The sequence below is a fragment of the Scophthalmus maximus genome, chromosome 5 (assembly GCF_022379125.1).
Source record: "Scophthalmus maximus strain ysfricsl-2021 chromosome 5, ASM2237912v1, whole genome shotgun sequence".
Classification (NCBI taxonomy): Eukaryota; Metazoa; Chordata; class Actinopteri; order Pleuronectiformes; family Scophthalmidae; genus Scophthalmus; species Scophthalmus maximus.
The window spans coordinates 25,102,501-25,128,874 of NC_061519.1; the positions used below are offsets into that span (position 1 = coordinate 25,102,501).

The following is a 26,374-nucleotide window of genomic DNA, read 5'->3' on the forward strand; positions in this document are numbered from 1 at the left end:
CGCACCTAAACGGATTAGGGTTATTGGGGGTCAACCCATTTTTTCAGAGCCGATACTAATTATTAGCAATCACGAAGACTGATCTTCATTAAATCCCCAGTGTGTAATTTTCTGGCGGCATCTGGTGGTGAAGTTGCGAAACCGCAACCAACTGAGTGACCGACAGGGGACACTTTATGGTGGCGCACCGCTGGTTCAATTTCCGATTTCTGGCAGCGTCTGAAAATTCAACGGGAATGCGACGTATTCTGGAGTTGACAAAAAAAACATATGTGAACACATAGTTATGGACAATATATCCAACTTCTGCGAATAAGTTTTTCTCAATATTACTGTAAAATGTAGCTTTAAAGATTACAATCCTGGCATCAAAACTTGGACAAACACAAACAACAACAATCTTTTCCAACAACCCATTCATATCAAATTGAAGTATAGTCTCCAGTCGATTCCCATAACTTTTTGTGTCTGCACAAAATTATTTCTCTAGTCCTACTGTAGGTGCAATCAGTGTTTTCTGCTATCTCTCTCCCTCTCTCTCTCTCTCTCCCTGTGTCTCTCTGTTGATCTATCCCGGCCTGACCCAGCAGCACATTCATCATGCACGGACCATAAACCACAGCCGGCATAATAACTTATTATTAATAAGTAGAGTCTGCGGCGGTGGAGGGATCTCAGCCGCAGGTTTCAGACAAGCGCGTCACGTCTCCGTCCCCGCTGGAGACAGTTCACGAGTTCGCTATGCGAAAGGTGGCGCACAAAAAATGGCAACAAAGTGCAAATACATATTTTAACAGCCCCATGATGAATCTCCGATGACGGGTGAGCTCGATGAGGTTCAGGGGAGTCGCTGTGCATTTAATCGCCTTCCAGCATTTACAACATGAACGAGCAGCTCAGGAGAAAAAGCAGCCAAATGACTTTCTAAGATTTTTTAAGATGCCAGAAAACGGCGATGTGCTGCTCTGTCATTGGTGCTGCGGGTTTGTTTCATCAGTGTCATTATTAAAGCGGGAAAAAATGCGAGATGTTACTTACACGTAGATTCTCGGAGTTTGAAAAATGTTCTGGCGATCTGTGTCGCTGGCACGGTGGTTCGGTTCGTTTGTGGATTCAGTAAATAAGTCGACCGTGCCGCCGCAGCAAGTTTGGCCATTAATCATAGTGCCGGGGGTTCAATCCCCTGCCACTCCGGTGCACATGTTCCAGTGTCCTTGACCAAAAATTACCCAAAAAACTAAACAAAAAAAGCCCCAAGCATCATCCGAACACAATGCAGTATCATGTAAAAGACACAACAACACAACCTTGTGTCTGCAGCTTTGTTCTCAGGCAAAGTGATGATTTATGAGTGTGAGCATGCTCAAGTTGGATAACGAGCACCAGAGAGCACGGGGGGGGGGACGTTCGTTTTGGAGAAACACCAAGTTTTTTTAATATTCATCATACGGGGGTCGTGGACATCTGCACCAGATTTCATGTTGCTACATTTCAACAGGTGTTAGGACATATAGTGGTTCCGGCTGATCTGACAGGTTTCTCCTGAGTGAAATAATAGATCCCAGGATTCTCAGTTATTGAATAATGCAGATGGCCGTGGGGAACGCACAAAGTTTAAGAGGCCTTGATGAAGACGGAGAGTCGATACGCGCTGGTCTGCTTGTTTGTCTACATGCTCGAGGAATGAACTGATACTATAATTTCACCTGCAGACAAGAGAGACTTTGTGTTTCATCTTCCACGGCTGTCTGCATAATTCAATAGCTTCCAGACTCCTGGGATCTTATTAGTTTTTTGAGATGCTTCAGTAAAAGCCAACAAGTGTCATCCCGCTGGTGGCGCTAAAGGAAAATTAGTGTTTACGTAGACCAGCCGACTTCCTCCTCTGGGGACCATGAATCTGAATTTAAACTGTCCAGAAGCTGTTGAGATATTTCTAGTCTGGACCAAAGTGGTGGACCGATGAACAGACTGATGTTACGAGAGCGAGAGGAAGCTTTTTGCAGCGGTGAAAATGGCATTGGTGTAGTGGTTTAGCACTTTCGCACTCACAGCAAGAAGTTTAGTTTAGTAGGACACAAGCAGAATGTATGATGTGGTAAAGCTGTGAGTCAATATGTTCGGGAAGTAGACTTGTTTCAGAATAACACCTAGTATATATATATATATATATTCACATATATATATATATTCACATATATATATACAAATATATATGTGTGAATAGTTCAAATGTCGTGCCGTTTTCTGACAAATCTGCAGAAGTGCAGATAAAGCACTGATTCTCTAGCGGCGCATGTGTTCCAAGTGCAGTGAGAAGAGGCACACGCTCACTGCTGAACTCAGTGGGTGCTTCGTTGAGTTCAGGCTATGAATGATCAATAATCAATTTAAAAGACAAATAAAAAAAACAATATACTTCTTATTGCTGTTAAATTAAATCCATCAGTGTAATTCAAAACACGTCAGAGTCCATCCACGACGTGTTCCCACATTCTCCCAGAATGCCTTTCATCATCTCTGAGCATGAGGTGGGTGGTGTGATCGAGACGAGGTAATGAGCCTCCAGTGGAGAAAGATTAAGAGTTTAGAGAGACAATGCCACAACATGCTGTTCCCACTCGTTGGGATAATAATGAGTCTTTTGATGAGGAGTGTTTGGTGTGAAATTGGTCTCCTGCCTCTTCTTTGTGTGTGTGTGTGTGTGTGTGTGTGTGTGTGTGTGTGTGTGTGCGTGTGCAACCAGCTGCAGAGTCGACTATCCACTTCCTGTTCACACCTGTAACACACATGCTCAGTGTAAGTAAATGGTCACGTGATATGTATTAGTATGGACCGAGATCACTTCCGATACGTAGCCGACGTGCTTCGTCTGGACGGAGGTCGATTTACTTATTTATTTTGCTTCTGCTTCTGCTGCCTGATGCTGGTAGGAGAGTGTACAATGGGGTTTTTGAGAACGCCGGCCTTCTACAGCTGGAGGTGACACTGATGAGAATCGACTCCGAAGCAAAACCCCTAAATGAGCTGGAAGAATAGTAAGCAGGTCAACGGGGCTGAGAGGAAGTGGAGGATTGGGCGATAAGTCTCGGGGAGTTCAACGCAATAAGCAGCTCCTCTCTCGCATCGCCAGTCATCGGACCAATCGTTAATATAAAAGTGCTGAGTTGTGCAGCTTTTTCCCTCCTCGGTTCTACATGTTGAGCACCTAACCGTACCCGGGGGGGGGGGGGATAAAACACCCAGGAAACAATTAATTCACTTCATTGATCTCCATAGTGAAGCCATTACAAAGAGGCGTTACGTCATGCTGTCAAATCCAGCTTGTGAAATAAGTAATGACGTCGATACAACACATGTAGGGACTTGAGGTACAATCGGCGACAGTGAAAACAGCGGGTGCTCGTCGAAACTTCGGGCTGTATTGACAAAGGGAGGATTCAGGCCCGGATCAATAAGGAGAGACACTAGTGTGTGTGTGTGTGTGTGTGTGTGTGTGTGTGTGTGTGTGTGTGTGTGTGTGTGTGTGCTCCCCGGGAGGCAAGAAAGATGGGATGTGATGAGATGATGGAGAAGAAGAAGAAGAGATAAAACTTTAATGTTCCCCCGTGGGGGGAAGTGGGTCACTGCAGTTGGAAAGAGACAAACAAACAGACTGATACTGTAAATATGAATCAAATATGAGAAATAATCACGAGGGGTTGGGTGGTGCCCAGCAGCCCGGCTGAGATTCCCCGAAATGCAGCTCAACCGACCATGAATCAATGCTTCGCAGACGAACAGGGACCTCCTCAGAGTTAAAGGGTGAGCAGGTAATTAAACCCTTCAGATGACAGGCAGACATTCGACAACATTAAAAGAACGTATTAAAAGGGCTTGGATTTAACAAAGGACAGATGATTGAGGAACGTTCGAAGCTGCATGGAGCGAAATTATAGCTGAAGAACTCCTCGGACCCTGGAGGAAATGTCTGCCATTTAAAATCCATAAACAGAAACTCCCAGAATAAACCACAGCTCCCTGAAAACCATTAAGTTGTCCTTCAACCGGTCTACTCCCCAGCGAGTCCGCCAATGCGCCATTCGCTCAATAATCGCGCACGACAACTTTTCTCTCCACATGTCATTTTTTTTTGCAGTGCTCTGCCAGCTGCCGGGGGCAAGGTCAAAGGTGTGACCTGAGAGGCTTCATGGCATATCACATAATACATAACATATTTGTGTTTCTTGACTCGCAGGTGATTCAGCTCTAAAAGAGACACAGTGAAATGTGAATATGAACTTTCTCGATAACAGCAGCAATTTAGCTCGACCCCATTTAGATCAATGATCAATATCAATGTATCAATATGGCAGGCTACATAAAATGGGCCCTGTGCGGAATTAGAGATACTTACATGATCCCCGAGGGGAAATTGATATAGATAGAATGGATAGAAAATGCAAAACTTGCGGGCTACAGTGCAACTTTTACTACCTGAATTCAGTATGAGTATAGCTAGCTAGTTGCTATTAGAACACACAAAGTTTCATAAATGAATAAGCGGCATAGCTGCGGGGGGCCCATAGAGACTGCATTTGCAGGGCCCAGAATTTGGTGCTACACCCCTGCTTGGAAGTACCTAATAATGTGCCAAGTCAGTCCTTTGAAAATAATTATTGCCGGTAACCCTGCTTGCTAATTATAAGACTTTAGCATTTTGTTTCGCCGTCTTGTTGACGATCCACAATAGGGCATCGGGCTACAGGAAAAAATTACGTCATGTACATTTTGAACTCCTCCTAAACTCTGGGTATGTTTGAATCACCCACGCACTTCTCATTAAACCAACTCAGTTTGAAGCTAAAGACTTGGCACTTTGAGGTTGAATCCTTGAATTTAATTCAAACTGGAATGTCCTGAAGAGAACGGAAAAATGTGTAGCTGTTGAAATATTTATCCTCTGGACTGTGTGTTGTGCCAAATACGCCCCAGCTACTGATGATTGTGCAATTAAGCTGCCAGGCTCATGTCATTAGCATGAACTACAGTAAACTGCAGACTCTCATAATGTAATGGCCTGATAATTAGAACTGACCTGACATTGGGTTTCACTATCTGAAATGGTGAAACGAGGCTGATCATGTACTGCATTTTAGTTTTTCTTTTCATATTCTTTACTTCCTGTCTCCGCCGCCCCTCCTCACAGTATCCCGTCTTTCTGTGTTTTGTCAGATACTTCTATCTTGGCTTCCATCTTGGGTCTAATGGCTGTACCTTTTTTTTCCATTACCACACTGAAAACCTTAGATGTTCTGGACTGACTGATATGGTTTTTGAAGCCTCGAGTTTCGAATTTTGACCAGCGCCATCTTGTGGGTTTTATGTGGACCCAGACTTGTCCACTGCATGTCCACTTACAACTGCAACCATGCCGATTGGACGGACCAGCTGTCGATCATGCTGTATCTACGCTCCAATGCATACAGAGAATAATTAAACTAATTCTTACTAGTTCAAACTAGAGATTGAACCATAAACTCCTCAGGAAACTGTTTACTGACGTTATAAATCAAGTCAGAAGTGAGAGTCATTTTCTCATAGACGTCTATAGAAACAACCAGTTGAGTCGCCCCCTGCTGGTCATTCCAGAGAATACAGGCTCCAGGCACTTCCGCATTGGCTTCATTTTCTGCACCCGGTGATCACGTCCATTTTAATATACAGTCTATCTTCATTACAGTCTATCTTCACTATCTTCATTGAAGTTAATTCTGTTGAATCCGTGGAGCTGCGTGGATTTTTTCCTGTAATTAATCTCTACTAGAGCTTCAATAACGGACAGGTAATGATATTTTCCTTTGTCTTGAACTCGGTGACCAGTGTCACGCTTAATTGGGGCTGAGAGATCTGTGCGGTTTGGTTATTCATACGCTCTTGCGTTGAAGGCACGGTCTGATTATTACTGCTGCCGCAGGCTGTGCAGGGATTTTTGATACAAGTAACAGTAAATTACTGAGAGATGCTGGAGGCTGAATGTCGAATTCAGTGGCTGTTATTTAAGATGTGGGAGCTCCAGGGGAATATTAAGGCGTACTTGTTTAGATATCAGAGCTCATGAAGAAACCCTCATCTCTTCTGGGATTAATCCGGTAAAGAAAAAAAAACTGGAACTGGAACTGCATCTGTTTGATATTTGGACCTGCCGGACTTCTGTGTTTGTTCAAGGCTGCCAGACCCCAGAAGAAGAAGTCTGGCTGCCGAAAAAATGAAGACATCCATCATGCGATGCTGGCGTCATCAAGGATGACTTGTTGTCGCTTCAAATATCAGCTCTCCGCGACAGAGGTCACGATACTCCATCACTCTCAGACAGTAAACCTCGAACGATAAATGGATTTCACACTCACAGCTCTATTTGCGGCAGCTAATACGCTGGTTATGGCCGCCATAATTCCATATTATACTGGGGGACATTAAACTTACCAACTGTAGCTGCATTAGTTACCAAGGTCACCATGCGCTTTCAGTCTCTATTACAGCGGAGATCAGCCTCTGGGCGAGACAAGGTTTTTCACACAGACGAAAGTCTTTTTCGCTTTTCTTTGGAGCAAACCCAGTGTTTTATTTCAAAGGCTGACGCAGAGTTACGATAATCCAAGCAGTAAATGTGCTCCAACGGAGAGTCGTGAAATATTAACTGGATTTTTACTAACAGAGCCTGGGGGGTTGTCTGAGCAGTATTTTGGATTAATGGCTCATTAGGAGACGTCTTTCCCATCAGTCATTTAGCATCAATGAAAAATGTCTTGCACAAATTTTATAGTCAGAGTTAGACCTGATATTCCAAACAAGACCTGCAACAGTTAATCAATGAATTGATTAGTAAACAACCCAACCCTGTTCCCTCAACCCTATGTTCCCTCAGCCCTAAGTTCCCTCAACGCTATGTTCCTTCAGCCCTGTGTTCCCTCAACCCTATGTTCCCTCAGCCCTAAATTCCCTCAACCCTATGTTCCCTCAACCCTATGTTCCCTCAACCCTGTGTTCCCTCAACCCTGTGTTCCCTCAGCCCTGTGTTCCCTCAACCCTATGTTCCCTCAACCCTATGTTCCCTCAACCCTATGTTCTTCAACACTATGTTCCCTCAACCCTGTGTTCCCTCATCCTATGATCCCTCAACCCTATGTTCTTCAACCCTATGTTCCCTCAGCCCTATGTTCTTTCACACTATGTTCCCTTAACCCTGTGTTCCCTCAACCCTATGTTCCCTCAACCCTATGTTCTTCAACACAATTTTCCCTCAACCCTGTGTTCCCTCACACTATGTTCCCTCAGCCCTATGTTCTTTAACACTATGTTCCCTCACCCTATGTTCCCTCAGCCCTAACCCTAGGGCCTAATTTTGATGCGGGGGAAATTGAATAGCAATGAGGGAACACAGGGCCTAATTGTGGGGGAAATCCTTGAGGGAACATAGGGTGAGGGAACACAGGGCTGACCTCCCTCCCATGTTAACGCCAGTCCTCTACATCACTTCCTCTGCCACAGCGCAGACGCCTCAGTCGTGCTCTTTACACACGTTGATATATGCTGATGATCACAGTTTAATGATTTTTTTTTTTTATGAACCTGGTGGCCACAGCTGTGCTGCCTGCTGCTCCGGCGTTCTGCAGCCACCGCTGATGAGAAGGAGCAGGGCCGGTCGGTTTGGATTAGAGAGGAGGGCAGAGCTGAGTCAGTGGCCATTAAAGACGGAAGGGTAAAGCTGTATTTCAACACTACAAGACACAGCTAAATCAGAGCCTAAGCACTCGGAGGTGAAACAGAGGAGGAGGAGAGTGAGGGAGAGGGAAAGTAGAGGAGGAGGAGGAATATATAGAGTACGAGGGGATAAACTTTAGGGGTCAGGAGTCTGCCGGCTGTCTGCTGGTATTCCCTCTGTGTTCCTCACAACTGCAGTGACATTTTCAACTTCCTCTCCCATTTTATCCCTCACTGACTCCGCTGTTTGTGTGCACCGGCCACCATCTGCCAGAGACGGAGGAGGAGGCGGGAAGAAGATGACAGGGTCGTGGTGGCAGGTGTGACGGAACCTAGACCGGGAGAGAAATGAGCGAGAGAGGACGAAGACGAGGAGAAGAGACACACAGAAGGAAGATAGGGATTAGGGTCACGGGAGGAAGAGGGGTGAAGAAGTGTGTCTCAGAAATAGTTTCGCCTGACGGTGACATTCTCAACTGCCATCTACAATTTCACCCCCGCCGGTTACAAAGGAAGAGTGAGTGTGTTCGTGTTCGTGTTCAGCTTTGCAAAAGCCCTTAGAGTTCTGGGTTTCTGCAACACTGCACTGGTATAAATATTAATGTCTGCGCCCACCCCCCCCCCAAAAAAAAGTTGAAGGAACAGCTTTTCACTTCTGGGTTGGAGCCATCCTCTTTTGTGTCAGTGTTAGTGCTACCTGGAGGAGAAACCTGGGGCTAGAAGACCATTTTGGTTGCCGAGGGATAATTCCGATACCAGTATCAAATATTCCTTGCGATATTGCTGAAAAACGCCAGATGGGGCGTCGTCGAGAAGGCGAATGAAGATACCGATCTGATACCACGTCTTTCAAAGTAGTTTCACCCTGATATAACTGCACTTTTCCTTCACTAGCTCTGGCTATTGCTACACTGTCTGAAATCCCTTCTTCTTCTTCGCAGCTCTATGAACAGAACTTGCCAGTGACCATTTTTAGTCGAACGGCGACGTGTGACGTATTGTTCTTCTGTATTGTTGCTGTGAAAGATACAGATGGAAGGTCTTTTATATTTTCTAAGCTTAAAATTAATTGTGGTTTATTTTTCATATTCCTAGATTCATTTAGCATCCACTATCACCTTGTTACCATGGCACCTCGCCGGCGACAGCCAGCGTTTTCAGTTCGTCTATCCACTGTTCTCATGAACACCAAAATAGATTTTCTTCTATTTCAGTCGGACTCAAGCTCATTTTCATCAACAGATTTACACTTTTACATTTGTTCAAAGTCTTCCTTCTATATCTATTATCAGTCGGGAGAGACGTGGCTCTAAACTGTGAGTGGTTGAGGGGGGAGGGCGTACATCCAAGGTCATATCGTAGCAGTGTGATAAATTATGACCTTGGCAACCAGACAACAACAAAATTGAGTTTCTGTGAAGTGTATTATCACCACAGAGATAAAAAAACAACAACAACACTTCAAGCTCCAGTGAAAGATTAAATTTAAGGCAGGCAGGGAACAAATGTGTGTAATATTGTTCTGGGACAACACTCTACCTACTGCTCCCAAACCGCCACTATCACCAGAACCAGCCTCGTCCTGAGGAGGGAGTGGTGTGGGGACGATGGTTTATCAGTTTTATGTGAAGTGTATCTTAAATTCATGTGAGCTGAAAGGGCTTCACTGTATCTTTACCTTCGTTATTGTTGGGTTTTGGGAAATTGCAAAGTTTTTCCAGGATCAGTCTGTCCCGAGAAGAAGGCCACCAACAAGTTGTGACGGGAGATATTCAGCGTCATGTCCCAGTCTCCGAGCAGCGCACTAATTGGGGTCTTTTTGGATTTTTTACCCCCAGCTACCCCCAATTACACAACTCCACGAAGGTTCAGCAGTTCAGGCCGAAAGTTCTGTGTCAGCGCTTGTCTCGACAAACTTCTGCAAAGGACATAAACCCGTCTCTTGGGTATTTAAAGACATCTATAAGCAGCAGCAGCCTTTGTGTTTTCCCAGCCTCAGGAAAGCTGAGCTGTGAGTGTGTGTGTGTGTGTGTGTGTGTGTGTGAGAGAGAGAGAGAGAGAGAGGCAGAGGGAAGATGGAGAACATCAAATTCACTGCAGAGAAGTTTTTTCAAAGGGCATTTATCTTCCAATGTCTCCAGAGGGAGGACGACGGCTGTAAAGTAAAACTAAAAAGATGCTTCAACTGCGACTCCTGTTGTGGATTAGTGAAGCCGTGAAGAGGCTACACACACGCCCACACACACACACACACACACGCCCACACACACACACACACACACACACAGCTGTTACAGGTGTGAATGGTTTTTCTTGGCTCGTCTCTGGCGGGGCTGTGATCTTCATAGCTTTGACGTTCCAGGAGGCTGCAGCCGACCTCGGGGTGACGGGACACGTGTTTCCCGTCACTTGAACAATATTTCCCAGATAGATGTCTTCCTCTCGCCCAGCCCGCTCGCTCGGGGACTTTCAACTACGCAGCTGTTTGCGTCACAGACCAGTGAGGCATCTGGAAAGCCTTTAAAATAGACTAGGTCAAGTGCATTCAGCGGCGGGCTGGGATTTTTTTTTACCTTCCCCCACTCCCCCGCTACACACTGACTTGAACGAATGTCTGTCTGTAATAATCTCGTGCTGCTTACAGACTGAAAGTCCGGACATGTTCCCCGGGGGGGCCGTATGGGAGAAACTCAAATGTCCGCCAATATTGCGCCGTACACTTCCTCATCGATGTCTCAGTGAGCCCATGTGGGAATGAGCAAGTGCAGGGAAGAGTTTATGTCCTTTACATACAAAGGTTGTCCGCCGGCAATTTTGTGGACATTTTCCAGGGTTCATGTCTGAAAACAGCTTCAGTCGACTGAGGGTTGTTTCCGACCCGGGTCGATTCTTCAAATCCTCCAACTTTCAGGGGACGTTCTTGCTCAGTTAAACGGTGTGACTATGTGGTACCTCGGCTCATTTTTGCTTCTCTTCCGCTTCTTTTTCTTCTTCTTATGTTTGATGCTGCCCCAAGTTCCCACAATAGGTCCAAAAGTCCGAAACTATACGGACTATCGGTTTTGATCCGTACGCAGACCATCTCTTTTGGTCACAACATTTTGGTCCGTTGCTCCGGACCATTGGCCGAGACTGAAGAAGCGCCAAGGTCGGTGTGAAAACGCTCTAAAAGGCAGACTTTCTCTTTAGGAGACACTTTGCAAGTTGGGGCAAGTTGTTTGAACGACAGCTTCCCCAGCCGCCAAACAGGAAACTGCGAGATCAGAGTCCCTCTGAACCAAACGTGGAAGAGTTTGGGCGCGAAAGCACATGGACAGCACGAATCCCAGACGATGTGTAGTGTTACACCACCATGTACAGTGGACATTTCATAACGATTGTATTACTCAACTCCCACCACCCACAGCCGCCTTTAAAAGAAAAACAAAAGGTGCACCATGTCGTTCTGGCTGACAGTTGGCTATATACGCTCTTCCACTGGTGCAATGCAGAGTTTGGAAATTTATGAATCCCCGGTGTCCAATTCCAGTTTTTCATTTTTGCAATAAATTAGATTTGCAGAGGTGCCTGGGTGATGATGTTGATGATGCAAGTGTCCTTCTGCCGTGTATTTTATTTGGACGGCGGAACAAAATTGCACTTTGTGCCATTTCTTTTTTTTTCTTTTTCCTCGGAGACTTAGGGGCCTGCCGCTCTTTATTAAGAAACATTTCCAGGCAAATATATTCACATTATTCACTCAGTGCAGCAGGGCGGATTAGTAGATGTTTTATGATGCACACATTCTCCCGCTGGGGCCGTTGGTCGGAGCGATGCGGCCCGCGGCATTCCCTCCGGATCGGCATCGTTTCTGCTGTTGTAATTTTAAAGTGATTGTTTGGGGCTTGGGCAGCGTTTGAGCTGAGCGCCCAGCTGAAAGTCTCGCTTTGTTTTCAACTCTCTAACTTGTGTGAGTGGAACCTGGCAGTTTAAAAGATGAAGAGATTTTAAAACGCCACCGCGCTGTTTTGATCATTTCAGGTCGACGCGTGTCTCCCACTTAGACGCCCACGCGGCCGCTCGGCCGCGATGAGCCTCGGTGAGGAGGAGGATTGTTCTCGTTGCCGTTCAACGCCGACGCTGCTTTAGCGTTATGCAGAGTTCTGTTTGGTTTACGCATGGATATATTGTATGTGTGTGGGCTATATCATCCCATGTGCATGTACATAATGAGCTTATTATCTCGTGGGGGGATTTTTTTTTCTTCTAGCTTGATGACGCTGGAAGGCCAGAAGGAATCAAAAAACCACATGTGTTTGACGGACAGATAAAGAAGCGGCGACGAGGAACAAATACACTTGTTGTTTTTTAGCCGCTGAAGTGTGAAGGGGCCGAGTCGTCGGACTGTTTCTGCGTCTGTCGAGTGAAGGAGAAGACGAGGAAGTCGGGCTTGGAAGTGTTGACGAGTTATTACAAAATAATAGTTTCCATCAAAACGTTGTGGCTTTCGCTTTCTAACATATTTGTGTAAGATGGATAATGGTATTTTTGTCGCCTCACAGTAACCGGTTGGCTTTCCTGTGTTTGAGTTTGTATGCTCTCCTCACGTCTGCAGGGTTTTCTCCAGATATTCCCGCTTCCTCGCACAGACCAGCTACATCCATACTACGGCTTTTTCATAGTAGAACCAAAGCGATGCCTGTGCAGACGAGCCTGTCACTGTATCATTGAATCAGAAGTCTGTGGAGATTCTCCTCCATCCAGGTCATAGTGATCCACGGGTTTGAATCAGTTCTAGAACTGAAGAAGCCTCGGATGAGAAGTGAAGCTCCTTCAAGAAACTACAACCAAAGTCCGCTTGCTCCTGATTCAACACAGTGAGAAAAACCGTTCACGTTCAGATTCAGATTCATGTATTCGTCACTTCCATAATACACGGGAGCGAAATGTCGCGCTCCACAGATCGGGGTGCAGGAAACATAAGACACATTATCCAGGCAACATAAAACTCAAAGTGTATCACTGCTGTCTATTCTTTTATGCGGTTTGTGCGGCGCAGGCGTGAAAACCCTCTGGGTCAAACCCGGAGATATAGAAGTTGTGCAGATTAGTAAAATGGACATTGACGTTTTGGGTTTTTTTCTGCTCGAGGACGTTTGTTAGTTGCTCTGGAGCGAAAACCGAGCGTCGCCGGAGCCTCACTATCCTGCCGCCCACTCTGTGCTTTGAATGGACAAACGATTTCGGGGCTCGGCTCAGTCTGAGAGCCACTGAACTGCCGGGGTCTGTGTGGCTCTCTCACAGAGTTCTGAAGTGCAGGGACCTCCGTGTTCACTGCTGTTTGTTGAGGTGATGGATGGAGCTCATCGGTATTCAGGGTCTCTCCAGTGTGGCCACTTTTTTTATTGTTCAGCAGAACAGTAGAGGAGAGGGACAATGCAGGTGAATGAGCTTCGGCCTCCCTCCCCTGTCTCGGGCATTAGTCTGCCATGTCAGTGGTGATTGAATGTGTTTGACAGTGTCTGTGTGGGGTGTTTTTTATGCTGTCAAACTCTGTCACTTGACGCTGCCTGGATGGATGGATGGACGGATGGATTGGCCAGAAGGTGATGAGTGGGTGTCCGCGAGGATATTCGTTTTGAAATGAAAAGATATTTCTTCTTCTGGCCATGATGGTTTCCTGCCCTGCCGAGGTTTTAGCGACTTCCCATCTTTTATTGTTCCACCTGAGGCGGACGCTTTTTTTTTTTTTTTTCCTGAGCCAGTGTCAGACCAGTTAATGCCACCACTTATGTTCTATTATCGACTGATTTGTCACTCATTTCCTCCCTTTGTGTTATATATATTTACATTTGTATTTCATATATTTTTCAATATTTCGTAAGGTGTGTTGTGTGACTGACATTTGGGTCCCAATTTGGGATCAAAACAGTTAATCTATCTACCTACCCACCTACCTACCTATCTATCTGCCTACCTGTCTACCTACTTAGCTATCTATCTATCTATCTATCTATCTGCCTCCCTGCCTACCTACATTCCTACATACCTATCTGCCTACATGCCTACCTACTTCCCAACTACCTGCCTACCTCTATCTCTACCCTCCCGCCTGCTTACATATCTATATATCTATCTGCCGCCCTGCCTACCTACTTTCCAACTACCTGCCTACCTCTATCTCTACCCTCCCGCCTGCTTACATATCTATTTATCTGCCGCCCTGCCTACCTACCTATCTACCTACCTGAGACATGCCTACCTACTTCCCAACTACCTGCCTACCTCTATCTATGCCCTCCCGCCCGCCTACCTAACTATCTTTCTATCTATCTATCTATCTATCTTTCTATCTGCCTACCTATTTCCCAACTACCTGCCTACCTACCTGCCTATCTCTATATATGCCTGACTGCCCTCCTGCCCGCCTACCTATCTATCTCAGGATGACTTCTGCTTTTCATTAAAGTTTCTCCTCCACGTGCTCAGTAGTGACCTTGTGTTGAAAAGTATTGGCAATTATTTTGGACTTGCAGTTTATTCATTCGTTGACCTGGATGCTTCACATTTGAAAGCGGAGAGTTTAAGTGAATTCATTGTTTGTTTTCGAGCACTATTTTTGATTATTCTTTTTCCGAGGTGGAAGGTGCAGCAGATAAAGATTCAGGAAAGGTCTCTGTCCCCAGGGCTCAGTGCTGAGGTTCAGTTGCTGCGGACTCCAGCCGGTTTTCAACATCTAGCTCCATTTTTCGCTCCGAGTGTTTGTCGGTGTTTGAGCTTCACTGATCACCCTGTCAGTGAATATACCAAACCGTCCCAGAGGACAAGTGGCCCTTTGTTTTTTAAACCCTCCCCCCTTATCTCTCTCTCTCTCTCTCTCTCTCTCTCATTCTGCGTCGAGTGTTACCACAGTGAAGTTGCACTCTCGCCGCACATCTTCACCTCGGGGATTTACAGCGCTCGGCACTGTTCAGGCACGGCTCTCATGTCTCCTCTTCAGACATGCCGAGGGCTCACTCAGCATCCGTGGTGGCAAAGTGTCTGTCGGTCGGAGGCCTGCAGGAATGAATATCACCGGGAGGAGTTTCAGAGGAGCAAAGAGCTGGAGGATAGACCACATTTAAAACAGGGGAATTAAATGTGTGTGGAGCTCAAAACCTCTTAGTAATTATAAAAAGTTTGTCTATAAAAAAGATGCTTGATGATTCCTGCTGTAAGAAGCAGTAGGTCTTAAACTGAAGTTAGACTCACAAAGAAAAGATTGAGACTTTCTGATTTTAACAAGCAACAGTTTTAATCCTTCAACCTGCATTAACTGATCTTCTTTTCCCACAGCTGATGTATTATTATTTTTACCTTTACGTGTGTGTAGCGTGTTGACTTCAGTCGGTCGTTACCACGTCAACAGTGATACATTGGTGAAAATAACGTGAATAACAAATAAGAGCATTATTTTCCGAGGCAGGCTGCCACCTCTTGTCTCTTCATAATATTCAGTTGCCTCCATATTTGGCAGGAAACCAGCTGCTCTGTCTCTAAATGGGGACAGAATTTGACAATCCTTTGAAGATTATAATTATACCAAGATGTCGCAGTTCATCGAGTGATGGCGAATGAATGATTAAAATCTTAAAAACACGCTTCATTTTTTTATTCCATGCCAGTTAAGTTAACGGATAAACGATGGTACTGTTGTGGAATCCGTCTCGTCGGCTTGTTGAAGACGCAGTTTGAAACGCTCGACCTCATCGTTTGTTTAAAAAGGCGAACCCATCGGGGCCGCGGTGGATAGACGAGCGGAAGACGAAGGCCTCGTGTTGTCGAGACGAAGTTCACTTAACGTTGACAGAGCGATCGAAGCTTGAGCCTCGTTGTCGGAGTCGTATGGCGGGATCGGACCATTGGCGCGAGTCATCGTAACTGGCTTTGGCTTAAAGTTCGGCGCTCAATGGGGAAAATTGTGAATATTTATTGAGCCGATGTTCATCGTGTCTGTATGTGTGATATAACGACACTGTGCAGAACACGGAGCGTCTCACAACACAAACATTTAATTCTCCTGTGACCGTTTTCTCAGTGTAATGACAATTTAACAAGCAGGGCGGAATAGCTGCAGAAAGAGTAAAGAGTCACATTCTCGCAATAACTCATGCCTGTGCGCGCGTTTATGGAAAAATGTGGTGGAGAACACGTTTAAAACGAAGCTCAGTTACTGTCAATTATTGCAGCGTGTATAATGTATGATGCCTTTAGCGCAGTCGATGGTCCACAAACCATTAAAGTGTGTTAACCTGTGGGACCACTCATCTGCACAACACGACAACGAGTACAGCTTTCATTTATCCATCAAGGCAGAATTACACTGTTCGTTCATCAAACTGGACTTTATTACACCGTTCGTTCATCTAACTGGACTTTATTACACCGTTCGTTCATCTAACTGGACTTTATTACACTGTTCATTCATCAAACTGGACTTTATTACACTGTTCGTTCATCTAACTGGACTTTATTACACCGTTCGTTCATCTAACTGGACTTTATTACACCGTTCGTTCATCTAACTGGACTTTATTACACCGTTCGTTCATCTAACTGGACTTTATTACACTGTTCGTTTATCAAACTGGACTTTATTACACTGTTCGTTCATCAAACTGGACTTTATTACACCGTTCGTTCATCTAACTTGACTTTATTACACTGTTCGTTCATCTAACTTGACTTTATTACACTGTTCGTTCATTTGATACGACGCCGTTACAGCTGAGAGAGCCGTTCCCCTCCTGGGGAACAATAAAAACTCCTTCTCCTGAATAGACTCCCTAGTCAATCAGAGTATCAAAAAACAGTTTTTCATCATTTAATATCCCTTCAAGGGTTTGGAAAACTGGAGCCTTCGCTCTCATGAAACTGGGAAAAAAACAGACGGGATAAACTCTTTTTGGGGATAATTTGGAGATACGAGACTTTCATTTCCCGTCCTGCTGTTTTTAACAATTCAACAGTTCTTCCACTCAGGGTAAGACATGGAGAATAACCTCGTCTCCTGCTGCGTTGGAATTCCACAGTGTGGTTTTTACGCTGTCGAATCTCTGATCTCTGAACCACTCAACCCTGGAGAAGAAGTCTGGACGCTTCCATCCATTTGCACTTATGATTTATGATTTTCCTCTCACACCAAGAGAGGAGGCGTTCCTGTGTCGACCTGCTGTCGCGTACTTGGTACTGCTTGCTGAGGGACTGGAACGTAAAGTCAAATGCTCTGTTTTGTTTTCGTGCGACATCAAAACCTGCAGCTAAATGACAAAAAAAATGCGCCACTCTTCCCTGAGGTAATCAAATGTGTTTACAGAAGCCCCCCGAAAAAAGGTGCTGCACTTAACCGATGACTCTGAAACTCCTCCTTGGTTTTCTGTTTTTCTGACCTTAAGTGTTGTGGCAACTCTGTCCAACTATTTTATTTTTTTTACACTTTTCCGAGTCTCTTTAATTAGTTTCTTTCACTCTGAATGTTTGACTGAAATCTCTGCAAACCAGGTAGTTTCTCATTGCACCTGCAGAAATGCTCGGAGGCTTATTTATCGATAAATTCCTGTTTTTTCTTGGACAACGTAGCTACATTGTGACTTTAACAGGAAGTCTTTGTTCGGAGCAGAATCTAAGAGTTGATTGACCAATTATTAAAAAATTAACAGCTACCAGTTAGCAGCTTCTCTAATTCTCTGACTGATCTCGTCACTGATAGAAGGAAACTGAAACCATTTGAGTTTTGGACTTTTGATCCAAAGGACACAAAGGCATTTTTTTGAAGAAGTCACCTTGGATTCTGCAAAGTTGCTGTTGACCTTTTCACTTTTCAAACACAAGGGGTCCGTCCATCCATTATCTAGAGAGCTTAATCCATTTAAGGGTCGCAGAAACGTATGCAGACGCGGGGAGAACTTGCAACCAACCAACCAACCAATCGGGGTTGGTCGATACCATTCAGGGTTTGGTTGGTTCGGACTGGGATATGAACCAAGAACCTTCTTTGCTGTGAGGCAACAGTCGCCTGTTGTTTATATAAAGAATCCGACAACACGCTGTGAGCAGCCTCGAGTCATTATTCTTTTAACTGTAACTAAATGGTTTTTTTCCTCTGCTTTGTCATTGGTTGACAGAGGTGTGTGACAGCGCGCTGGTGTCCACTCTGCCGCCGTCGTCCTTCAGGAGCTCCTCCCAGCTGTCCAGCAGCCACGCTCCGGGCTTCGCCAAACTCAACAGGAGAGAAGGTGAGGGCAGAGTTCCGTCGACGAATTTGACCCCAAGGGGCCGAGCTGATGTTTATTTGTGTGTAAAAGAGACAACGGGGAGGAGGAAGAGCCGAGTCGCTCCTCTGTCGCTGAGGAGCTGCTTGGTGGCGATGGATCTCAGGGAAGAGGAGACTTTGTTTGCGCTCTGGACGCAAAACACGACAAACAGGAAAGTTTTCACCGACTTCACAAAGACTGACAGGTGCCCCGCTGGTGACTAGATCAGACAAAATCAGACGAGACGAGACAATGTAATAGAGAGAGAGAGTGACAGATCCCGAAACGGTTGCTCCGTGCCGTCTTTATTCTCTGTGGGTGCTATTTGTACTGAGGGTTTTATGCCGGGAGGATTAAATGTGACTTGTGTTTGTTCGTCCAGCATGAAAACGCAGCAGGGGAGTCCTGTGCTGGATGCTGATGTGAGGCTTTGACAAAACGAAGAGCGTGCTTTTGCTGTGGAGTTTTGCCGCAGGGAGCAGGCTTCACTTGCCTTACATGTCAGGATAATGCCAGAATCAGCTGGGAGGGGGAGGAGGGAAGGATTTTCACCGCCATGGGAAACTGGAGGAAGCCGAGCCTGCAGACCACTGCAGTCCTCAGTTTAATGATTTCAGTCGTTTTTTTGCCGCCAGTCGTCTCTCCCTGTCTTAGCTAACACAAGACTGATGAGCATCTTCACTGTGGCAACAGCACACATCCGTATCACCCCTCGCAGTATGTAGTATACTTTTCCAGCACATTACGGTGCAATGAGAAAGCATACTGTAGGATCACCTTCATTTGTGGTGAAATTAGATTTTCCAAAGTCTCAAGTTTGGTAGAATAAATCAGATTTACCCCCCGAGCTGTTTTCCGACATTATCGGGCCCAGACATTTTGCGGAGTTTGCCACTCGCGTATGACGAACGTAGCAGGAGATTGTCCGAGTCAGACGCGTTGGCACACGCAGGAACATCTCTGGAACATTCTGCGGCGTCTGGGTAGAGCATGTAGGAGGCAGGACATGACGATAAATCTGCTGCGCAGAGGGTTTTATTTAAAAGTCATCAACACTTCGACTAGGTCGCTGTGAATTTTGTGAATGCTACTAGGGGCCTGGCAGGAAAGGTACAGCACATTGGGTGTAATGTATGAATGTAATAGATTATTGTAACAGTCAATAACTGCGTCAACTGCACAACTGCTGCGATATTCAAATATCCTCCTATTATCTCGCTCTGGTGTTTAGTCTGTAGATTAGGAAAAAGCTCTGTGTCCCATTCCCTCCCTAGCAACATTCCTGGTGCAGGTTCCGGGGGAATGACCCCAGCTGCTTGCTGAGGAAATCGATGAATAAATGAACGTGTCCATCTCATTTCCATCTTCAGCTGCTGCTGCTGCTTCCGCTGCTGTTGTCACTCTGCCTCCTCCGGTTGTTCTCTGAGGAGCAACTTTGCTCCCAATTCATTTACCCACCAAGTGAACAAAGAGGATCGGAGTGTGGGAATACCACCTACACGTCACCTCTGCAAGAGATTTAATGAGGCGGTCTCGCAGCAAGAATCTCCTCTATAACTTTGCACATGTTCTAACCTGGTTGTCATTGATATCTAGTGAGAATCTCGCAGGCGGTGTGTAGCAATATATCACAGCGCTATAATTTATGATGAAAAAAAAACAGGCGGATATGCTTCTGCAGCTGGAAAACAGAGTCGATTGTTGTGAACATTAATCATCTCCCAAACAAGGTATTAATATTCTGGATTGCGGTGTAGATGAAAACTTCAGGGATCGCTGAAGTTATTACAGTTCATCCCGAGGGGGGTATAAATGTAAGAAACAAGGTTTTATGACAATCCATCCAGCAGTCGTTGACATATTTCTCTAAAAAGCCACGAACGTCAACCTCGTGGTGGCACCAGAAGAGAAGCAAGGGGATCACTAACGTCGCAAGGATTTATCCTCTGGAAACCATGCACACCTGTGATAAATCTGACAGCACTTTTGGCTCGTAAATGTTGAGATACTTCACTGGATAAGTAGAAACTTTGACCTGCTGCTTGCATGAGATGGAAAATCTGAGGATTGCTCAAGTCACCTTTGGTCAAGTCCTTTCCTTACCACTCTTCCTTAACCTGTCCTTTCCTAATCACTATTCCTGAACTTGTCCTATTCCTAATCACGATTCCTTAACCTGTCCTTTCCTAATCACTAGTCTTTAACCCCAATGCAAATTGTCACAAGGTCAAGGAAAGGTGTGAAGGGGAGTCCGTAAGAAGAGTTTAAAAACTTTATTCATAACAGAATATATGAACAGTGACAAACTCAATGCTTATGGCTACAATGCAAGTACAGTTTCTTGTACAAAACAGAATCACAGATTCTTAGAATAGATGTTTTCAGTCACCAGGATGGCTGAGCGGTTAAGGCCTTGCACTCAAGAAGGACATTAGTCCTTGTGGGTTCAAATCCCACTCCTGTTAGGAGATACTTAAAACTGTGCACTATATGAAATCGATTTATAGAAGGAATTGTAACTCAGGGCTATTTCAGAGGTGGAGTAGCAATGTACAAATTATCATCAAAGATGGTCTCCAACTGCTCCAATTAGCGTATGTGGCTAGCTAATACCCTGAATACCCTTAATGCTACCTTCCTCGATGATTATAAGTCGCTTGGACAAAAGAATCAGCTAAATTTATGTTAACCGCAGCCCTGATCATCAGGATGACCATGAATGGCCATGACAATTTTAAGAGACTGTTCTCCACCAAAAACTGACCAGGTGGGTCGTTTGCAAGCAATTTATTACGACTTATGAGGTCGTTTTACAGACCGCGGACCTCCAGTGGTCGTTATGTACATGGCCTCTAGAGTTCAGCGGTGGAGCTGGTAAGTCCGTCAAGCTTGTGTTATTGCGCTGATTCTCTTCCTTGTCACCCTAACCATCACCCTTACCTTTACGAGCTCATCGACCATGCGTTGGAAGAGAAACATTTAGTGGCGTACCTCCTGTCACCGGTAGAGGCTCTAATTGGTCGTTTCTTGACACACACAACATCGTTTGTCGTATTTGTTTGAGGAGTTGCTGCTTAAACAACCTTCAAACAACTGATGAGAAATTTCAATCTGGGTCAAACTGGTGGACAGAAATACTGATGTTGCTGTCCATAAAGCCAGCGTGGCTGAAAGGCCCATGGATACAATGGTAACAGAGGATTGAAGATTCAGATGTTCAGATGTTTGAAGGGGAAACGACAACGGTTTTCTCTTTAGACTGTAGACATGGACTGTCTGTGACTCTGCTCTTCAGACTCAAACCTGATGAAGCTGATGTCAGCGCAGGTCTGATCGCTCAGATTGCGACGATAGAAGCGGAAGAAAAGCCGCGATAGTCGAGTGGTTGCTGATGATGGAGGTTGAATGAATCGACTATTTCAGTCTCCTCGATGGTTTCTCTTATTCTTCAGTTCACCTTAACCCTCTTACTTTTTTTTCTTTCCTCTCTCTTTTTGAATTCTTTCTCTGCACTTCCTCTCTCCCCGTGTCTGAATGGTCCCCGTCCGTCTTCCTGTCCGTCTCTACAGTCTGTTATAATCATTAGTTTCAATGCGTCCAATTTCCATTTCCATTGGTAAGAAATAATTTAGTCTGCTCTGCCTTCTTGTGAAATGTTATTAGCAGGCTCCATGTTTAAACATTTTCTTTGTTCGCTGACAGTTATCAGTGATACCGCCGCAGTTACGCAGGAATGGACTTGAAAAGAATTATTGTGCCACGTTAGGGCATTTTCCCGAGGAGTGAGTTTTGAAGGTGGAATTTGTGACTTCAGTTGGAGTCTGTCGTTCGGGACCGAGTGTGAAAGAACGGCTTGTTCATCAAGAATCAATCTTCATGTTCAGTTATTCTCTGCGACTTCCAACAACAACATTTCAGATCGCATCAATTTCACTTTTGATTACAACACTTAAAGGAGACATTTACATTTTTTCCCTTTCCTGTCGTGTGTTAAATAGGCGCCTTGTGTTTGTGAGAGTTAAAAAGCCCAAAGTCCGCGGGAAAGGGAGCTCCTCTCCCCGACAGAAAACACTGCATGTCTATTGGCTAGTCTGGCACCTACCCAAGTAAGGCAGGGGTGGAGACCGACACTTCCTACACGGAGCCAGCTGGCCAATCAGAGCAGACTGGGCTTTTATTGGTCGGGGACAGGAGCTCATGTTGGCTACTGTTAAGATTAGTTTCCTTCTTGAACTGAGTAAAAAATATAAACAATAAACGTGTGGAAAAAAAATCATGCACTTAATTTTCAGACTTATTTTACATTTCTTGTGAAAAGTAGATCAAATATCCTGCCAAGACAAACCAAGAACCGTTCTATAATCTACAATGCAAATTGTTCTTGACGAGATGATTTCTGAGATGTCGTCGACCTTAAATACGATATTCAGACTTTTTTTCCTCAAAGTGCCAGTTTAGCATAGTGTGACATTTGGACAAATGGAAATCTTTCCTGCTTCGTATGCTTTTTCTCCAGGCGGCGGCTGCGGCTGTCGGAGCCACACTGGGCCCATTAGCTCCCTGTCGGCTGCTCTGTGCGACTGACATGTTATCAGGCTGCCGAAAATTACCCTCCACACTTTGTATTCTCATGCAAATGACCAGTGCTCCGTCTGGGGCCCAGCGCTTATAAGGCTGCCTGTTACTTGTCTTTACAACTGCCTCTCTTCCCGTGAAAGCTGCCGCGCTCTCGCTCTCTCTCTCTCTCGCTCTGCTTTTCAATTTTTCTTCTCTGCCTCCTTGGTTTTCTCCTTTTCCGCCTGTCTTCCCTTTAGCCGACCGTCTCTCGTTCAACCTGTCTGTCTCTCTCCAGCCGTCTGGCGGAGTATCGGTGCGTTAGTGACGACGACACGGTCGTTTGGTTTCCATCCGGGCCGCTTGAGCTCACCAGCACCTCCAATTACTTCACAAGTTAACGGCATGCACAGTCCGCCAGCTATTACAGTCACACAATCTTTTTCTCTCTGTTCGCTCCTCCTGTCCGCACCAAGCCGACCCTTTCTCACAGTCCAAAAGTTTTGTGGACGAATTGGAAAATACATTTTTGCCACTCTGGCACCTTAAATGAGCTGAGGCTCAAAGATGCAAAAAATAACTGTAGCTCGTCTTAACAGATATTGGCTGTGTTGCTTAGTTTGGTCGTTTTTCCAATTGATTATGCATTTCACTGTGGACACAGATTGTGAGGAGCAAAACCTGAAAATGCGATTGTTCAGTGATGTTCACATAAAATTCCAAGCGGTCCATTTAGCAGTGGTTTCGGAACCTGGTCCCAGGACGAGGTCTAATAATAAATAGACATAATATGTAACTGAACTCACCGTCTCGAAATCCTAGAAAAAATAAACGCACATTTCACAAACAGAATTCATGTTTTCTCTCAAAAATTTGTCTAAAGTTTAGAGGAGTGGGCTTGTGACCTGGAGGTCAGTGACAGCGTCAAGGGGGGGCCAGGGGGGGCATGTAGCATATGCATAATATGCTACATGGTGGTAAAATGCTTCTATCTGATATTTTACATTGGGTACTATTCATTCAAGTCAATAAAGTATATTTTTATAATAGTTAAATAGTATAGTTTGGTCTAAGTACAATAATAAATAAAAACAAATGCAGCCAGCCCAGCAGTTTGTATTTGATATGTACAAGAGCAGCAAATTCTAGTAAATTCTGCTTTTATCTGATATTTTACATTGGGTAATATATATTTTACATTAGATACTATCCATTTTAAATCAATAAAGTATATTTTATAATAGTTAAATAGAATAGGTTTAAGTGTCACTGGTTTGAAGGAGCCGGGACCAAATGAAGGTAAGAAGGAAAAAAGAGAGAATTTAATAACTCAAAGCAGACTTAAATAGACATGATCCAACTCTCCAAATCTCAAATCCAAAACTCCAAAATAAACTACAATGGCATAATAGAATTCCTAAAAATTCAGTTATGGCTGTTGGTATTGGTGTGCCACCCTGAGATTTTCAGTCGCCCCATCTGCCCCCCCCCCCCATATCATTTCTGGGGGCGCCCCTGCTGGAGGTCGCTGGTTCAATCCCCAAACCAGCGGGATAAAGTTGACTCTCCCTCATCACCACCACTAATGTGCCCTTGAGCGAGGCCCTAGCACAAAGAAGCGAAAGCGCCGATGTCACCCCCCCCCCCCCCCCCCCCCCCCCCCCCCCGACCTCCATTAACCTGCACGCCTTCTCCGCGGGAGCGGCGAGGCCTGGCAGCGGGGGGGAGGACACCGACACCGAGGAGAGAGAGAGAGAGAAAAAAAACAGGCAGATCTTTTTGATCCAAAGTGACAGCCGTGACAAAAAAGTATTCGGGGCCGTCGGCCAATCGGTTCCCCTCAGTTATATTAGCCGCAGCTCTCCTGACAGGGTGGACGCGGCAAACGTCTGCGACGCCTCTCAGTCTCCGAGTGCTTCCCCTCTGGGCTCCTTCTCTTTGCCGCTACCGGCCAATCTCCTCGAGTAAATGTCAACGAGTGTCTGCTCGCCTCTGCTCGACTCGTCTGTTAGTCAAGTGCATATTAGCTTTTGGGCCTTTAGCTCTTTAAGGATCACGTTTCTCCGCCAGCAGCCACCGGACCGGCACGGATTTGTTTTTTAACCGCAGAGCGCTCATTTCTCCCCGGGCCTGCCAACGCGTTTAGTGACGGGTCTTCGGAAGAGAGAAGCGTGCCTGGGAAACAATGAAGTGATGTTCTTTGTCTAATTTACATCCGGCGCGACAGTGTCTCTATGTACACAACCTTGAGACGGAGCGAGCGTCAATCCAACCGGAAGGTGGGAGGTTCGAATCCCGGCTTCCGCCATGCCGATGTGTCCCTGTGCTGCCGATTGGCGGTGTGCGAATGTCAGGTGGCGTTTGAGTTGCGTTCAATTTCTGGGACTTTCTGACGCTCTCTGCTTGTGTGTGTGTGTGTGTGTGTGTGTGTGTGTGTGTGTGTGTGTGTGTGTGTGTGTGTGTGTGTGCGCGCTGTGCATGCGCTCAGTTGGTCTGCGGTCGGCAGCCTCCTTCCTCCGAATCCGTCCATCTGGTGTTTGAGCTCTGCATAGTCGTCACTTTGGCCTGACAAAGCATTTTCCTACACACACACACACACACACACACACACTGTCCCTGTCCGGTACAGCCATACAAATTTGCACTTAATTTTTCAAAAAATAAGACGCGGCGCAAACAGCGTGCCACACCGGATGCTTGCAGCACCGCGTGATGCCGCAGCTCTGTGATACCATCAACATCAATGAGTGACCTTCATTCCTACTTATGCATATTTCATCAAAAGCCTCTTGTTGATGCGAGTTTTGCATCAGAAAGGTCGCTACTGAAGTTTTTGCGCCTTTCTTCAATAATTCAACCCGCTGCGGGGGAAAAGATCTCAACCAATCAATGTATTATAAAATAGCCTGTTACTTGTGATATTCAACAAGGTGACGGATACCAACGTGACGTGGCTGCCGCCAACATTGATGATTTTTTTCCATTATTATTCAATGCTGGTAGGAAGTTCCTACCTCTGGTCTTGTTGGTGGCGTTTCAGACCGAAACATTCGGACCTGCGGCCGCTCAGATGTGAAACTGTAGGCGCAGAAGCTCACTCTTCAGTTTTGGGAAAATCACAATGATATAAACAATGATCTATTCTTTGGAGGTTTCAAAGGAGAAGTGCTCGTGTTTGTTCACGACAGTTTGGTCTCATGTTGAAGGAAAACCGACAGTTTAGACGGCATCACATCGTGAGCCGCCAGAACTCTACCAAACCCTATTTTTCCAGAAGATACTCCTGCAATCATTTGTCCCCCCCCCCCCCAAAAAATGCCTCATGAACGTGAAACACCATACGATTCATATTATTATGAATATTCCCGTGTTTTCACTATGGATTCATCTGCATCCATTTGGTTTCTCCTCGGGTTTTTCTTTCATCTGTCACCTCTTTGCGTAATCAACATGGTTCGGGAAACTCAGATGTAGTAATATTTTTGAAAAAGTTAGTTTGCTTCAGCACGAAAGGGCGTTTTCCTTTTCTTCTCCCTCTCAATTTCAGTCCATTGGAAGGTTCAGACAAGACTCAAATGATTCGCTTCCTCATATGGACCTGGCTCTTGGTACGAATCTGTACGTTTTGGTTTTTACTTATTTATTCGCATCGCATGACAAATTGAAATGTATTGTCTTCTTGGACGCAGATGATCGAACCGTTTGAGGAAAAGTGAAATATCAAATTCATATCAATTTCATTTCACAAATTAAAATGACAAAACACGCGTGTTTCTCAAACGGGTATGAAAAGAAAAAACCCGGGG

General features: G+C 45.3%; 1 protein-coding gene across 8 annotated transcripts in view; it reads left to right on the forward strand.

Annotated features, from left to right (window-relative positions):
• LOC118310582 (contactin-associated protein-like 4) overlaps positions 1 to 26,374 on the forward strand; it is a 93,765-nt gene that overhangs the window by 11,425 nt on the left and 55,966 nt on the right. For all 8 annotated transcript variants that reach the window (XR_007030775.1, XR_007030774.1, XM_047332174.1 and 5 more), the window contains exon 3: positions 17,886 to 17,996. Coding sequence is in view for 6 of the 8 variants with exons in the window: in XM_047332174.1 (XP_047188130.1) it covers positions 17,886 to 17,996 (111 nt within the window). In the remaining 2 variants the exon portion in view is untranslated. The remainder of the gene's footprint in view (positions 1 to 17,885; positions 17,997 to 26,374) is intronic.